The sequence below is a fragment of the Solenopsis invicta genome, chromosome 8, assembly GCF_016802725.1.
Source record: "Solenopsis invicta isolate M01_SB chromosome 8, UNIL_Sinv_3.0, whole genome shotgun sequence".
Taxonomy (NCBI): domain Eukaryota; kingdom Metazoa; phylum Arthropoda; class Insecta; order Hymenoptera; family Formicidae; genus Solenopsis; species Solenopsis invicta.
Genome location: NC_052671.1, coordinates 6,314,193 through 6,330,457, shown reverse-complemented (window position 1 = coordinate 6,330,457; position 16,265 = coordinate 6,314,193). Strand labels below are relative to the sequence as shown.

Sequence of the window (16,265 nt, the reverse complement as noted above, 5' to 3'; positions counted from 1 at the left end):
ATAGAAATTGGACCGTCACAGTCGGTAAGCAATAAATATACATTGGATATCTATTTGACTTGTCAAATTAAAACATTTGATTAAATAATCGCAACGGTTATTGACTGCAACAATACTTTTTTTTACTGACGTAAAAAAACATTATTGTGACTTTTTTTCATAATAACAATTTGTTTTCTTTATTATTCAGTTTCGCGATGTTGTACTGTTCTCCGTTCGAAACATGTTCGACTTCGTCCAGATCGATCGTGAAATTTGTACAAACAAATTTGCATGAACAAATTCACCGATTTGTGGAAGAAACCAGCAGAGGAGTTATTCACGAGATACGTGAACATTTCATTGTCATGTCAGTCGCATCGTAATTCTCCGATCTTCGCAGCGCAATCGATTTCCTCGTTCATCCTGCTTCGCCTTGAAACGAGACAAATCACGCGCCGTTTTCTATCAGCGTCGTCGCGTGGAATAATGCTGGAGAAGGCTTCCTGCGGAGTAGGAGGTACCCGATCAGCGACCAATAGTAAGAGCCGCCACCCACGAAGTAATAAAAATTAATTTATCACACGAATCACCGCCTACGCCATTGCTCCGTTCACGCACGCGAGACTCCGCAGCATCCCGCGGATAGCGCCACTTGTTGGGTATCCCTTTCCCGCACTGCATCTTCCTCGACACAGATGCTGACAATGAGTTAAATAATTGATATCACTATAGGAAAATTTACGTTGTAAACGTATTTGATTTTAAACAAAAATTAATTAAATTTATTATATAAAAATCTTATTCGTAAAATAACCATGATTATTAATATTTTTAATTAAGAATATTAATATGATTAATATTATTAAATATTATATCTGATTATCATATACATATAATAAAAGAATATATGTATGACAATTATGCTACATTTATGTTTCATGCATTTTATGAATGGCATTAAGGAAAAAAATGTTAAACTGATTAAATTTTTCAAATTGATAAAATTTCGTCACTTTAAATATTTATGTATTTATAATTATGTAACTTAAATACATAGAATATATGAAATTTATTTTAATCATTTATATATTTAATTTAAATATATAAATATTTAAATGAAAGATATTTAATCAATTTGACAAATTCGATCAACTTTTTTTCTTACAATTAGTGTATAATATTATATATTGCTCTGAAAATTTAAAATTTAAAATTTAGAGAGCCTTTATTCTAACTTTGGAATCTTATATCAAATTACACTTGATGTGATAACTTGCGAATTTCGCGTACAATTTTCAAATCATTCGAATCAATATATGATTTTAATTAGCGAATTATATTTTTAGAACCTTCATAAAATGCTCAAATAACAATTCTTTGAATTATTTTTGATTCAATCAATATTTTCGGTTGAACAGATTCGACGATTATATTAAATTCAAAACGAAACACTTCCTCATTTTTAAGAAACAATTTCAGCTGCAAAGGTTGAAGTAGAATGATGAAAATTATAGTTCCCAGATGGCAGCAGGTTCCAGTTAAGATTTTAGATGCAGTAACCTTTGTATTGACAAAATAATTTTTTATTTAAATTGACACTTTGAGACTCTTACGTTATTTATGCTATAAATATATAAATATTTTGAAATAGAAGAATCAATATAAACACTTAAATATTTTCAAATTGTTATTAAAGTAAATTATTAAAATTTGATGATTAAGTTTTTATCAGTTCAGTCATATTAGTCTTGATTAGTTGTATCTTTTTTCTCTTGATCTCGACGATAATAAAATATTTTTATCTTGTGTTAATAAAATATTTTCATTTTATGTCGAAAAAACATGATTAAAGACGGGCAACTTGTGAAAATAATTTGAAAATTTTATCGTATATTAATACGATTGTAAACAATATTCTAGAGCAAAAAATAAAGAGAATAGAAATATTAAAAAATGATTTATTACATTTATCAAATTTATTAAACCTAAAGATAATTAGAAATTCACATGACTGATCGTCGGTAACTTTGCAACACAAACATATCTACAAAAAATTAAAGGTCTATTCATATATATACTGTTGCGTAATCACTACTATAGCGCAAAAACATCAAAAAATTAATCATAATTAATATAAAGATTACACCAGCATATGACCTTTCTTATGCACATTAAAAATAAAAAATTCTAACTATTCTCCGAGACATAAAATATAAATATTATAATTTTCAATAACCAATATGATTGGTTCTTGCTCTTAGTTCCTATCGGATTTAAATGTACAAACCAATCATACTAACGAATCTTATAATTGCAACACTGCTTTTTCTATCGAACATAGCCAATTATTACATTTGACATGCCTCGTGCTTTAAAATTTAATGATTATAAAATGTAATCATTGTATCTAGATTAATGTATTTATATATTTATAATGCACATAAGAAAATCGAAAATTTTTTATTTATAACAGCATCCTAATGCATTTTTTATACATTTGTTTGTTAACTGAATTTTTCATAATTTTTTTCAACATTAATAACATATTTCATTTCTTGCGTAGAAAATACAATAAAGAGCAGCTGCGTATGCCGGAATGCACTGATAATTCCGAAAAATCTATAGCATGCGTTACGTAAACTATACATTTTCAGTACAGAGTATATTTGATACGAAAGACCAATGAGCGAGTTCTCGCGTACGCCCATATGAACGTAGCTTTAACTTCAGCAGGCCTACCAGCCAGGACCGATCAACCTCCTCGCGATGCTGCTTCATCAAGTAGGCTGGCGGATTGTTTTTGCACAGCGGCGGTCGTGAAATTCGGACGTGAGGCATGTCGCATTTGTGACGATTGACGACAACGCGGTAGACAGAGAGGACTCCGCCATCGGGATGTGCGACAATTTCTGGGAGCCCCTGGCCGAGATCTACATCGCGGATCGGGAGGCCTCCGATCCCGATGATTACATTTACTGTCTTTGTAGCCGAATATTCATCCGGTAAGCGCACCCGGTCGATTGCACCCTTCAAGCCTCTCTTCTACAACGACTCTCGTTGATCCTGGAGAGTGAAATGTCCAGTGTATGCCGCATTTCTTTAGGCATCCGAAACACTGTAAAGAATTAACGCGCTTATTGATCAGCGTCGGTGCGAAGCATGATTTAACCTTGACACCCACTCGTCCATCACGAGAGGGTTGTAACAGATTTCGTAGTGAACTTTTCATCATTTATTATTCCACAAGTTCCATTTAACGATTAATTAAATAATTCTGAAATCACAATCTAGTAATAGTTTTTTAATTAAGAGATTGTAGCACTTTACACCAAGCGCATGCAGAAATGTAACATTTTGATAGAAGAAACGTCTTTTACTAAAGTGACAAGTATTTTCAGGTGTAATTTAACAATGATTATTCTTTTATTTTCTTATAAACCTTTTTTTTCTATATAATATCCATATGGCACATGATTGCTATGACTTGTTAAGATTTTGTAAAATTTACTAAGAAACAATGTTTTGAAGTGTAAAAGCTTTAATTAATAGCTTATTTTATTAATATATTTTAAAGGAAGGGATGACAAATTGATACAAAATACTCTTGTTAATTTCTACTGACTTCCTCTTATGAATAAAACCAAGATAATCTAATTCACTGTTTTTGATGAAATAAAAAAATTATTGTTATAAAATTACAATAATAAAAAGAAAGAAAAAGAAAGTTTATGAGAATTTAAATTTAGTTTAGAATAAGGCTTTATTCCTGCTTTTGTGAATTTCCATATATATGTACTTTATTGTTTGCAATCAGGTTAAAAGGGCTTCCATTTCTTACATACTAACTTAACAATATCGATGTAAAGATACTCAGTATTCAAAATCTTGTAAAAAAATAAAAATGACACATGAGAGTTGGATGAAGTTATCATACTTTGCGCTTCAACAACTGTAGCCAACTCTTATGTGCCATTTTTATTTCTTCTAATTTTTAAATTTATCTAACTTTTGTGAATTTCTATACTTAGAATTAGTTCAGTATTGCATTAAAGGCTCTCGTAAGTCTTGCACTCTCTTATGCCATTATTCTTTTTAGGAATCCTGAGGTTTATACTGCCTTAGCTTCAGAAGATGCCAGCGAAGGGGAAGGTGCAGATGGAGATTATGTGGGAGAGATGCTGGATCTTTGCAAGGGATCTGGAATAGAAACACAATCCATAGAAAAGCATGATGTATGATATGTTTGTCACTTATTAATGAAATTTTATTTATTATGTAAAGTGTATGAAGTACAGTTAATTGACGGTTAGTGTCTATAATTTTTAGCATATTAAGTTATTCTTTGTTTCTTTGATGCAGGAAGAGCCAGTTAGCTGTTATTGCAGCGCTTCTCACACAGATAACAATTATTCTACGGACGAACATGACTCTGTACGCGATTCGGCTCATTGGCCCACTGCACATTCCTTAACCCAAAAATTAGGTCTACATCAGTCCGATTCTGGTGCAGACCTATCCGAGTATCATGATCAGCACGAGGCAAAAAGTATACAGAATCTTGTAGCATCCTATGGAAAAACTTTCCAAACTATTGAAACTGAGGTTGAAAACAATTCCGAAAATGTAGATATGATTGAATATAAACCTGAATCAGGTAATTGCTTTATTAAAAATCTCAGGGATATTATCTCCTACTGTATTTCATTTAGAATTAAAATAAATGTTGCGCTGATTTTACTTTTTTTTCTTTGTTAGGTGACAAGGAATCAATGATACAAAATTTATCAGATGGTACCACTGTATTAGATGCAGAAGGACACAAAGATCTCATTGCACAATATAATTATAACTCTTACGCTTATCCCTATTCTGCAGATTATGGCAGTAATAAGAGTGAAATGGAGATAGCATGGGACAAGTATTGGGCTAAATACGGAGAACAATTAATCTGGGCAGCCTGGATCGAAAAATATGCAGATTATATCAATCCTGATTACTTTCAAAATAACATACGCACAACAGAAGACGAAAAGTTGCAGGATGCAGAAATTAATGAAGTAGCCATAGAAAGATATTTTGAGCAAAATACATGTTTTCCGTCGCAAGCGCATAAGAATTGCGAACTTCTACGTTCTAACTTTGCAGGAATTTTCAATAAGAGTTATTCGAGCGACAGCGAACTAAAGCCAGCAGCGATATCTTCTTCAAATACTAGTTTCTCATTTGAACAAACAAGTAGGCAAGAAGTTAATGACAAAGATGCAGACGAAAATAGGAAGAAAATTCTCAATTTCGAGATATCACCAGAGAATGGCGATGGTTGGAATCCGTTAAGCCCACTTAGTATAGAAGAAAATTATAATCATCAATCTAATGCAGAAGATGAGAGGCTATTGATGAGATGCGACTCCGTTAATGGCTCAGTAACGAAAACGAACGCGACTTCCGATTCCATGACCAACGTTACCAAAATGACGTTAACTAGTTCCAGTTGCGATTCCAATTCCGTTCATTCGTCTAGTCTCGTCACTTCCGCTACAAGTTCCATAGAAAGCAGCATAACCAGTAGTTCCGATCAAGAGAACGAATTTTCAGTGGAAGACAACGACAGATATTGGCAGCATCTATGGAAGGAGAATTTTAAGACACAGTATCAAAAACATTATGAATTATTTATAGAAAATTATAAAAAGGAGCACAATATAGATTATAATCAATTATATTTTAACACGTTAAATGAACCACGTGGCGATTCGATTGTACTACAACAAGACGAAGATATGACACTGCACTGTCAAAAGGATAAAAGTGGCGAAGAGATTTTAGAGACTCATGCCCGTAAAGATCGAAGAAAGGAGAGCACAGATACTGTACAAATTGACTCGACTATACTAAGCAAAGCAAATTCTGGAAATAAAAACTCGAAAAGAGGCAATACATCGAATTCAAAATCCAAGTTGAGGACAAAGAGGCTAATTATGGATTCAGTGGGTATCCTTATGAAGAATTTAACAATAAGAGTAGAAGAAAATAAACCGACTGATGTTGTTGAAGAAGAAGAAATGCGCGAAGAACTGCAGCAAACTCATGCTCAAGATTCAATAGTTACCGAAACTAAAATGGAAACAACGGCTTCCAGTAGCAATTTTAATGATAGTTATCAACAGAAGTTTTCTGATGGAGGAGATGAATTTCACGAAGAGGTTCAAGAAATTTACAAACAAAGGTAAATGCTATAATGACTAATAATATTTAGGATTAAATAATAAGTAGTTAACAGTTATATATAAATAATAAAGTTACAAAATTAATAGCTTTTAATTTAAAAACACTAACTTATTAACGTTTTCTTTAAGTTAAAAATTATTTATTTAAAAGGAGAAGTACATTTCCATATAAAAAATATTTCTTTATTTTATATAAACTTAATTTACAAATATTAAATTTATTTGATGATCTATATTGTAATTGTTTTGTTTAAAGTAATCTAATTTTTAAAAATTACAGCATTCTAATTTAATATAAATAATTCTTTTCAAAATTAATATTTAATTTAATCTTAATACAGCATTAAATTTTAATTTTTTATTCATGCAAAATTTAATGAAAATTTATATCATAAGCCATTAACTTTAACTTAATTTAGTTAAAAAAGAATAACTTATTTAATTTTGATAATAGTAATATTATTGCTTGTTTGTGTGAATCATGAATTATAGATGATTAGTTACTTTCTGCTATATCATAATAAAAATTAAACAAATTCTAAGTATAATAAGGAATTTGAATGAAATTTGTTTTTTTTTTCTTTTATCTAGTCACGAGGCTGATTATAATGATAATGAAGATGGTCTAGAAACTGTTAAAAAAGCCTTTTCATTAATGGGTTATGCCAATTCAATTGAAAATGAAAGCCAAAGAAAATTACAAGGCGAAGTTGTTTATCGGAAACGTAATATCAGACGGCAAAGTTTTCATTTGATGGCGGAACTTAAACGATTGAAAACTAAATATAAAACTACTCTTGATGATACAGAAACAATCACCAGATATGCAAATAAGGTAATATTTTTTACTTGATATATTTGAATTTATATTAATATGTAAAATCAGTTTTTGCTCTGATGTTTATTTTTAAATATTGTAATTATACTACTGCATATATATATATATATATATATATATATATATATATATATATATATATATATATATCAGGACAGAAAGAAAATAACACGGCTAATAGTTTAATAAGTAATCATTTCGTTATTAGCTGAAAGAGTCCCTAAGAAATGTCCTGCTTTAGTTCCGCTCTACAATTAATGTTGTAAGCCTTAAACCGTAAGAAATTGACCAACCATGATCGATTGTTCTCCTCATATTCAACTATGATTGGTCAATATATCTATTGTAGACCGAGGCTTAGTGGATACTCGATGTGTTCTAAAAAGCATTGTAAAAAATCCTTTGTAGTGTGGAAAGTGCACATAGTGTAGCTATAAAAAACTATTTGGCACGCTCAGCAGACAACGGCTGGATGAGCGCTCGCTGTTATTGGTGTATTCTTCTAGATCTAAAGGTTTGATTGGATGATCTAGAAGAATACCTCAATATATTGAGTCTGTTGAACGCGTCCATTGTCTAATGTCGTGAATCGTTTCCACGTGGGTCGTATAGACTACTACTGTACTATCTGTAGGAAAACAGAAGGAGAATGGCAAAGAAACGTTGGCTGTGTCTCCTCTTCTGGTTCAGTGATATATTCTCTCGAGTGTCAGAATTTTAATACGCCATTTTCGATTGTAGACAAAGTATTTATCTTGTGATTCGGCGGAAACCGATGTACAATTTAATGATAAAGGTTCCTACACAAAAGCACAAGCTGCATTTACGTCAAGTTCCGATGATGAAGATAGTGTAAAGAAAATGCAGAGGAAAAAGAGAAAGAAGCAGTTCAAAAGGTTAAATAAAATCCTTCCGAAAGAGATAGCCAATGACTATAGGCTATGGAAATATTATATTAAACGGTTTGGCCTCTTCAGCAGATATGAAGATGGAATTAAATTGGATCGAGGTATGTATATATAGACTATGATCCACTTGACACTACAACGGTTCAAAGCATTGATTGGTCAATTAGTCAAATTCTTGTTGTTTCAATTAAAGTATTGCTTTGAAGCATTAAGTGGACTGCAGCTGTACATATATTTATCTCAAAATAATTCAAGATTTTTTTTGTATGTGTAAAACGATGATCTATTTCTTATAGAGAGTTGGTTTTCTGTAACACCAGAAGAAATAGCAAAGGATATAGCAGAAAGGTGCAGATGTGACACAATAATTGATGCATTTTGTGGCGCAGGCAGCAATTCCATTCAGTTTGCATTTACATGTGAAAGAGGTATGTCTTCCTGTTATATAAAAGTTCACAGACAAAAACACTTATTGATTGTATTTTGTAGTAATCGCTATAGACATCGATCCTAATAAAATTAAGATTGCTCGACACAATGCGGGAATTTATGGTGTGGATGACAGGATAGAATTTATTACTGGAGATTTCCTGCAATTGGCACCACAGTTGGTTGCTGATGTTGTGTTTTTAAGTCCGCCATGGGGCGGTCCTGATTATATAAAGAGAAGAGTATTTGATCTCGAAAGTATTATACCTCCCATTGGGGGAAGAAGTGTATTCAAAGCAGCAAGAAGAATCACGCAACATGTGGCCTATTATCTTCCTAGAAATTCAGACCCTCTGCAGGTGAGTATTTGAATAATTAAATGTTTGTAATAATTAATAATTACCATTTTATCATAATATTTGCATACATAAAAAGATCTATGTGCATATAATTAATTATATATGAATATAATTACAGATTATCATGTTAGCTGATAGGTATGATAAAGTGGAAATTCAACAAAATATGTTCAATGGGAAGTTTACTGCTTGTACAGCTTACTTTGGTGAATTGGCCAGAACGTAATTTTAATGAAGAAAGAAAACAAGATATTTTAGTTTGCATTTTTCAGTTATTTTGACTTGCTTATCAGAACTAAAATCGTGATACACTTCTTTTTAATTAAAGTATTAAGGTATTTTACTCTGTGAAACTTGGAAAGATAATGTAATTTATATTTTACTACTTCCAAATTCTATTACACATTTTTTATGTATGTTCTTCCATATATACATATATAATTTTAATTATTAATAAATATATCTAAGAGAGAGTACTTCTCACAATATATTAAGAATTTTATTTTAAGATTTTACAAAATTTTTAAATAATGAGACGATGTGATGAAAATTATTTGTTTTGTTTTTTGTTTGTGATGGATAATTGTCGACGATCTCGCAATGTTTATCGTAAAACGAAACTGAAAAAAATACCAAATATGGTAAAATAAAATTTTTGAAATAGCAGGAAGATAATCTGAAATGATTTACATATCCATGCATTAATGTATATAACGAGCAAATTTGTAATTTGATTAATAAGAATTCAAAATGAGGGTTATTGCAATTTCTCGTAAAAAAATCACGATAGACAAATTTATATAATTCTTTAACAATTTATTTTAAATCAAGTTTAGCAATATTTCTGAATTCAAATACAAAATTGTTTCCATAACAGTTGTACATCTCCAAAAAATATCACAATAAATTTCCATTAAGATAGTTTTATCATTTTATTGAAAAAAAGCACAATAATTATTAAATAACATATGACTAGCTTTTCTTTATTCGTTTCACTATGTACAATTGTGTCATCATGCTTGAACATACTGGAGGACATTTTCATTTCGATATTATTTTATGTTGCGTAATTTCATGAATCAACATCAATATTTGTTACGTTCGTGTCTTCAATATCACTAGCTGTTATATTTGTCTCTTCAATATCGATTGTTCCAATATTTCTTTCTTCAGGCTCTGCAGGTATTGTTATACCACCAGTGTCTATACTTTCTTCCTCTTCTCTAGGAATTTTTAAAAAGCAATGCATCGTTTCGTCATCCTCTTGCTCAATGGTAGAATCATTTTTGTTGAAACTGTCTCTTGATAATGAACCCTGAAGATGTTTCGATGGTATTTGTATCGTGATTGTTTGAGAAGTACCGTCAGCGGACGTTGAAGAAGACATCAAATTAGCTTCCAACGTATCCCCATCTTTCGAAAAGGCACCTAAACAGCTATAAACTAATTGCGCTGCCGCAATGTTGCCGGGAAAAACTTCAACATTCTCGTTATCTGCGTGTAAAGTAGTGAAGAAATTTAAATAAAGATATCTACTAAATTAAACATGAATAGTTCAACAGAGCTTAATATATTACCCTTTTTCTGCACATTAGATTTTATTAAACCCTTTTCATGGTCTCCTAAGTGTTGGATATAACTTTCATTTTTTACCGTTTTAAAAGGACATAGATCACATGTAAATAAGCCAGATTGTAAGGGATGTTTCGCTTTTAAATGATTTTTATAACTGCTGCTCTGTATCGCGGTATACGGGCAATGTGGACACTTGTAGGGTCGAAATCCTAAGATAAAAAAATCAAATTATTCCTCTATAATAATTTTAATTTTGAATATAATACTTACCCGTGTGTTGCATAATATGCCTTCGTAAGGTATTGTGATCTCCAGTTTTGTAGTCGCAAAGTTCGCAGCTGAAGGGCTTATCTCCAGTATGCTGACGTAAATGCATTTGCAGCATCGCCTTTCTGGCGCTAGCATGACCGCAAACGTTACAAACGTATGGACGTAGTTTGGAGTGCACGGCTTGAATGTGATTCTTCAAGCATTTCGAGTTCGCATAAGTCTTGCCGCACATGTCACATTTCTTAGAAGAGTACCAACGAGTTCCTTCCGCTAACGTTTTGCGATCTAAATGCATTATACGATGATTACGTAATTGGCTAGCTTGTTTAAAACATTTACCGCACTCGGGGCATTTGAAGTCACGACTATCGCTGTGCACCCTCATGTGCGTCAAGAGTTTCACTACGGTAGCGCTTTTGTAGGCTTCACAAATTTTGCAGGTGAACAAATCTATATCTGTGTAAAAGTAATTTCATTAAAATATAATTCTTCTAACGTTTAGGCACACAATGTTAATGAATTAGATATTGAGAATAATTAAAAGTTTAGAATCAATTTTCTTAATAAATATTGAACGTAATGCACAATGGATATTAATGAGATATAAGATAAATATTATATGAAACACAATTTATTATTTATCTATAAAATGTTTATTGAGGAAACTAATTCTAAAAGTCTAATTCTTATTCCTAATATCTAGGAATAGGAATTCTTCTTTCATTATGCGTAGGGTCTTACATTATTAAGTAATGCAGCACAGTAAGCTATTTTATAATTTTAGTGTTTATCCGTCAGTCTGTAAGATTTCTAAAAAATGGCTCAATTTTTTTCTAACTTTTGTTTACATCAATAGATACTTCAAAATTTAAATATGGAGGAAAAATATGAGTCAAATTCTAAGTCTAATATGAGTCTAATTCTAGTTCATTCTAAAGTCAAAGCTCAAAAAATTTTTTTCAATGAAATTTTATCAATTATAACGGTCTTTAACTGCATTATTAATATTCGTAAAAGATTTATTTATTTTATATCTACAAACCGATTTGGTGCTTTTTCCATAAATGCAAGCTACATTGGCGCCATTTCGTAAACTTCATGTCTCGGCATACTGTGCATTTGAATTTCATTGCAATCTCAGATTCAGAATTCATATGGCAAAGAACATGTTGCTGCATAATTTCTTCCGAAACGAATTTGTATGGGCAATTTTGATAAGAACACCTTTAAGAAGATTGTACATTGTTTAAACATGACAAGTAAAGGAATAAGTTTCTTTTTACATACTTTTTGGAAAATTACATACTTTACATTTCTTTCTGCTGATTCTATCATCTTTCTATTACGCATATATTCCGAATTTAAAGTCTTTGAAATTTTTACTGAACTCTTTTCTTCGCTGCTCTCAGTATGTTGATCCCCATGTTCGGTTATAGGGCCAGGATTCATCAGGCCTGTCAAATTTTCTTTACCAGCCTCATCACTCGCAATGTCCGTCATCTGATGATCCTAAGAGAAATATATTCTGTCATATTGTCCGGAGATAAGAGTAGCCTACCTTTCAAGAAATCAACTTTAAGATGATTACGTTAATCACGTGTTCCCTACAGTCCTCAAAAGAGTGGAAGCAGTTGGAACACTCCGTACACATATAAACTATTCTTACTTCATCCGCGACTTTAGATTCTTCCTTTGGCTATATATAATAATAAAAGTAAAGCAATTTTTACATATTGTATTGCGTGTAAACTTCTGCTAAGCAAAATACAGTTACTTTAATTAAAAGTATAAACTACAGTTGATTTGGATCGCTACTTACTTCGATGTCCACAGTAGAGTTTAAATGTAGCTTTTGAATGTGACCTAATAACTGCATCTTATCCTGAGACAAGTAGGGACACATCTTGCATTTGAAAGCAGTCACAACTTCAAAGAGATCGTCCAGGTTGATGTTGTCGTCTTCCAGTTCCTTCCCCGTTTCCTCTGTCGCATTTTCGTATTGCTCTTCAGGTTGCTCATATGGACTTTCAATTACCATACTTTCATTAGTAATGTAACCGTTTTCATTGTTCTCTGTGTCCTTTGATATCAAGAGTGCATTTTCATAGTCAGGTTCAGCAGGCTGATCAATATCCCACCCTTCAATCGCTTCATTCCTAATCGCGTATACCTGTCCATTTAAACACACTAACGAAATCGGTTCTTCTCCATTGCTTAATTCTGTTCCTTTTACAGTGTCGACTGTGTCTTGCTCTTCAATTGCTGCTGAGTCTTTCACAATGTCCGTCGGAGACGGCGTGAGTTGGTAAATATATCTCGTGCCATTTATATCACAATAGCTCAAATAGGATTCATTGGTTTCATCTACATTGGCTTCTTCGCTCATTGCTGATAAAAATCGTACAGCAATCTGATCAAGCGTTAACACAATTTGTTCAAGACTTTGGGGATGCTTACACAATTAATTATTCCACTTTAATAAGCTAAATATAAATTAACTAACAATCCTACTTGTCAGATTCAAGCAAAATATTGCAGCAAATTGATATCGAGCAATTTACTGTGTTTGCATGATTTAATGACAAAATCTGTTGCCCCAATCTAGCAGCTTGTTAGCCAAAACTGAATTGAATCTATAATTTGGTAATTATATCATTTCAATTATGATGATAAATTTTATTTCAGTTTCTGCAATCTGTCATCATTACTTTAACAGATTTTATTATATATTCGCTGGCACGCTATCAATAAGATTGCAGCAGACACTCCAAAATTATTTTGACAGATTTAAGTATCTGGGATATTCGTAATATAAATTTCAATGCTCACATCACATTTCGAGATCCATAAAATCTCAATCACAATATTTTTTTCTCTTAATTGGTTTTTTTTTTAATCCCAAATGTTTTGGTACAATTCATATAAACTTTACTAGACTAATATCACAAGTTCGAATTTAGAGTTTAAACGGTCCTTACCAAGACAGTAACAAAAATGTGATAAATTATACAAGTTCGTTTCAATATTCGCTGATTATACCTATCAAAACATGTGTATACATCCGAATGTGCAATATCAATACGGAATAATGAGGTTATCTCCGCGTGATAAGGCTAGCGAACTCGCGAACGATAATTAAGCCCGAGACACATCCTCACGTCGCCAGATCGAGCACCGCTTTGCGCGTCAAAGCTGAAGAAGCGAGGGAAGCGATGGAAGACGCATTTGCGAAAATATTCGAATTCGAAATCGTATCTCGTGAGGCACCTCGCGTACGGCGGGCGTCTTGGCGTCTGGTTCGAGATTCCGGCAATATTTGTGCGCGCGAAACAGCGAGGAAAAATTACCGATGAAACAATACGCGTAGGCTCAAGCTCGGCTTGGTGTCGGAGTGTTGTTTTTTTTTTCTTTTGCTTGAGCTAAGGTTATTCTATACCTACGCGAGAGAACAACGCGAACACAGCTCAAACGTATCCAGACTGGCTCGGACAGGCTCGGAGCCCCTGATCCAGACGACGGACGCTTGCGACAGCACCTAGCATTTTATGTGGAGTTGTGATAATGTGACCTACCGCCATGTTCCTACTTGCAAAAGGCGCCAAAGTTTAAGACAGAATTATTGAAAGAGTTAAAAATATTAAGAGTAAAATATTAATTGTATTGCACTATTTTTGGCTGTCAATTTTTGTATCTGCGCTACACAAGCCTGATTATCATAACATGTGGATTAATAAACTTACAGTGAGGATGATCCAAACCAGAGGATCGAAACATCTAATAATTGTTTGTCAATTAAATTAAATTAATTTTTACACGAACATCTTGTGTCGGCTCTTACGGCATTTATTCATAGTATTGATTTACTTCTTTAGAGCCTTTCCTATTTTATGTTTAAAATATTAATATTCTAAATTTGAAAATCTTATTCTTGAAGTTGTCAAACACATAGGTCTAAAATAACTCAAAGTAAGTCGAAATGTTCAGCTAATCAACTTAAATAAAGATTCTCAGGGTTAGGCTAATATATTTTTTAAAATTAAAATAAGATAAAGTTAATGCCTTATAAAATCAATTTAATTAAAAGCTATATCAATTTAATTAAAAGTAAAACACTAAAATAAAGAATACGTTAAGATTAAATTAAGTAAAGTTAATTTTGAAAAACATTTTATTTAAATTATAATTAAAAATTCGTAATTTCTTAAAGTTAAATTTAATACTCAAAATAATTATAATATAAATCAAATACATTGGGTGTACAGACCACGGACTTAGGATTCCTAAGTTCGTAGTTAAAAGTCACTGCAGTCGGAAACGTTATAAGAAGAAAAAGAAGAATCAAAATTTATAAACATAAGGTCAGGAAAAAGTTTCATGATCGACCCCCAGAGAGGAATCTAACGCTATGCCAGGACGGGATTCGATAGCGCCCGGTGCGATAGCCCAATCATTTTAACATATCTAATCTAACCAACGGAAAAACTCTAGGCATCGGCCGCTGTAAAGCCCGTATCAGACTACGCATTGAAGATTGAGATTGAAGATTAAAGATTGAAATTTGACCAATCAAAACAAAGAAATTTTAACTCCTTTTATTTTGATTGGCCAAAGCTCTATCTTTAATCTTCAATCTTCAATTTTCAATGCGTAGTCTGATACGGGCTTAAGTGGTGGTGTGCTATAGGTCCCGTGTGCTATCGGTATCCGCCCCAATGTCGAAGGGGTATCCCTACTACATGATTTTAGCACAGACTTAAATCGATTCTCGGATTGTCGAACAATGGTACTCAACGTAAGTATAGAAAATTTCCCTAGGCTAATCGGATTGACGATTGCTGTCTCAAATGTAATCCGATTGATGACGAAAGCGTGGAGACCGAGAAGTATGCTTGAAAAGTAAGTCTCTTTATTTTTTTAAATAATAACACAAAAAATCAAAGATTAAGTTAAAAAGAATGATTTGAATTTAGATTTATTGTAATTTGTTTTGTCTAAACACTGGATTTCGTTTAAATTTCTGTTTGTAAAAATTAATTAATCTATTCTAAAGTTTGTGGTTATATCGGAAACAAATCAAAATTAATAAAACAATTATTAATTATTAGGTACATATTAAAGCATATAATATTTCAAGCATATCATATAGAATTCCTGTTTATTATAACTTAGTAAACATAACTTTGAAATTATTCAACTACATTATACATTAATCAATATTAATTTATATGTTAAAAATCAATAATGTTTCTAAAAATGTTCTTTTTATTCTTTTCCAGATCGTAAATAAACTTCAATTCCATGAATAAATAAAAATTACTGGAAAATGGATTTATATGAAGAGGGCATTATTGAACAATATCAATTTGTGCTAACTTAAAATTTGTAAAATCTACTTTTCTTTATTAGTTGTTTATTAGAGAGTAATAAGTTATTAATGTTCAATAATGCCCTTTTCATGTCAATCCATTTTCCAGTAATTTTTATTTATTCTTGGAGTTGAAGTTTATTTACGATCTGGAAAAGAATAAAAAAAACATTTTCAGCGACATTATTGATTTTTAACATATAAATTAATATTGATTAATGTATAATGTAGTTGAATAATTTCAAAGTTATTTTTACTGAGTTTATAATAAACAGGAATTCTATATGATATGCTTAAAATATTATATGCTTT

General features: G+C 31.7%; 2 protein-coding genes across 9 annotated transcripts; one reads left to right on the top strand and one right to left on the bottom strand.

The window, feature by feature from the left end:
- Window positions 1–2,712: 2,712 nt before the first annotated feature.
- LOC105196890 (trimethylguanosine synthase) lies at window positions 2,713–9,413 on the top strand. 2 transcript variants are annotated; one of them, XM_039453025.1, is made up of 10 exons: window positions 2,713–2,984; window positions 4,079–4,214; window positions 4,342–4,636; window positions 4,738–6,208; window positions 6,801–7,044; window positions 7,789–7,943; window positions 8,028–8,056; window positions 8,252–8,383; window positions 8,445–8,743; window positions 8,862–9,413. In XM_039453025.1, exons 1-10 carry the CDS (start codon window positions 2,878–2,880, stop codon window positions 8,967–8,969), a joined length of 2,976 nt encoding a protein of 991 aa, XP_039308959.1. In that variant the 5' UTR covers window positions 2,713–2,877; the 3' UTR covers window positions 8,970–9,413. The 2 variants fall into 2 exon arrangements, with proteins under 2 accessions (XP_039308959.1, XP_039308958.1); XM_039453024.1 differs by having other exon boundaries at window positions 7,789–8,056.
- Window positions 9,414–9,546: 133 nt separating this feature from the next.
- Window positions 9,547–14,215, bottom strand: LOC105196850 (zinc finger protein 569). 7 transcript variants are annotated; one of them, XM_039453026.1, is made up of 8 exons: window positions 13,628–14,207; window positions 12,408–12,976; window positions 12,177–12,284; window positions 11,895–12,097; window positions 11,631–11,812; window positions 10,589–11,044; window positions 10,321–10,527; window positions 9,547–10,237 (listed from the first exon to the last, which is right to left on the bottom strand). In XM_039453026.1, the coding sequence occupies exons 1-8, from the start codon at window positions 13,647–13,649 to the stop codon at window positions 9,816–9,818; spliced, it is 2,169 nt and encodes a 722-aa protein (XP_039308960.1). In that variant the 5' UTR covers window positions 13,650–14,207; the 3' UTR covers window positions 9,547–9,815. The 7 variants fall into 7 exon arrangements, with proteins under 7 accessions (XP_039308960.1, XP_039308963.1, XP_011161289.2 ...); XM_011162987.3 differs by having other exon boundaries at window positions 9,816–10,237; window positions 12,408–12,998; window positions 13,567–14,208; XM_011162995.3 differs by having other exon boundaries at window positions 9,816–10,237; window positions 13,567–14,208.
- Between the last annotated feature and the right edge of the window lie 2,050 nt (window positions 14,216–16,265).

Excerpts from the sequence above, each read along its gene's own strand:
- LOC105196890 (XM_039453024.1), top strand. The coding sequence starts at position 2,878 with ATGTGCGACAATTTCTGGGAGCCCCTGGCCGAGATCTACATCGCGGAT. Across the intron at positions 4,215-4,341 it reads AATCCATAGAAAAGCATGAT|GAAGAGCCAGTTAGCTGTTA; the intron begins GTATGATATGTT and ends TCTTTGATGCAG. Across the intron at positions 8,384-8,444 it reads TGCATTTACATGTGAAAGAG|TAATCGCTATAGACATCGAT; the intron begins GTATGTCTTCCT and ends TGTATTTTGTAG.
- LOC105196850 (XM_039453026.1), bottom strand. The coding sequence starts at position 13,649 with ATGTATACACATGTTTTGATAG. Across the intron at positions 11,045-11,630 it reads ATGGAAAAAGCACCAAATCG|ATATAGATTTGTTCACCTGC; the intron begins GTTTGTAGATAT and ends ACTTTTACACAG. Across the intron at positions 10,238-10,320 it reads ATCTAATGTGCAGAAAAAGG|ATAACGAGAATGTTGAAGTT; the intron begins GTAATATATTAA and ends CTTTACACGCAG.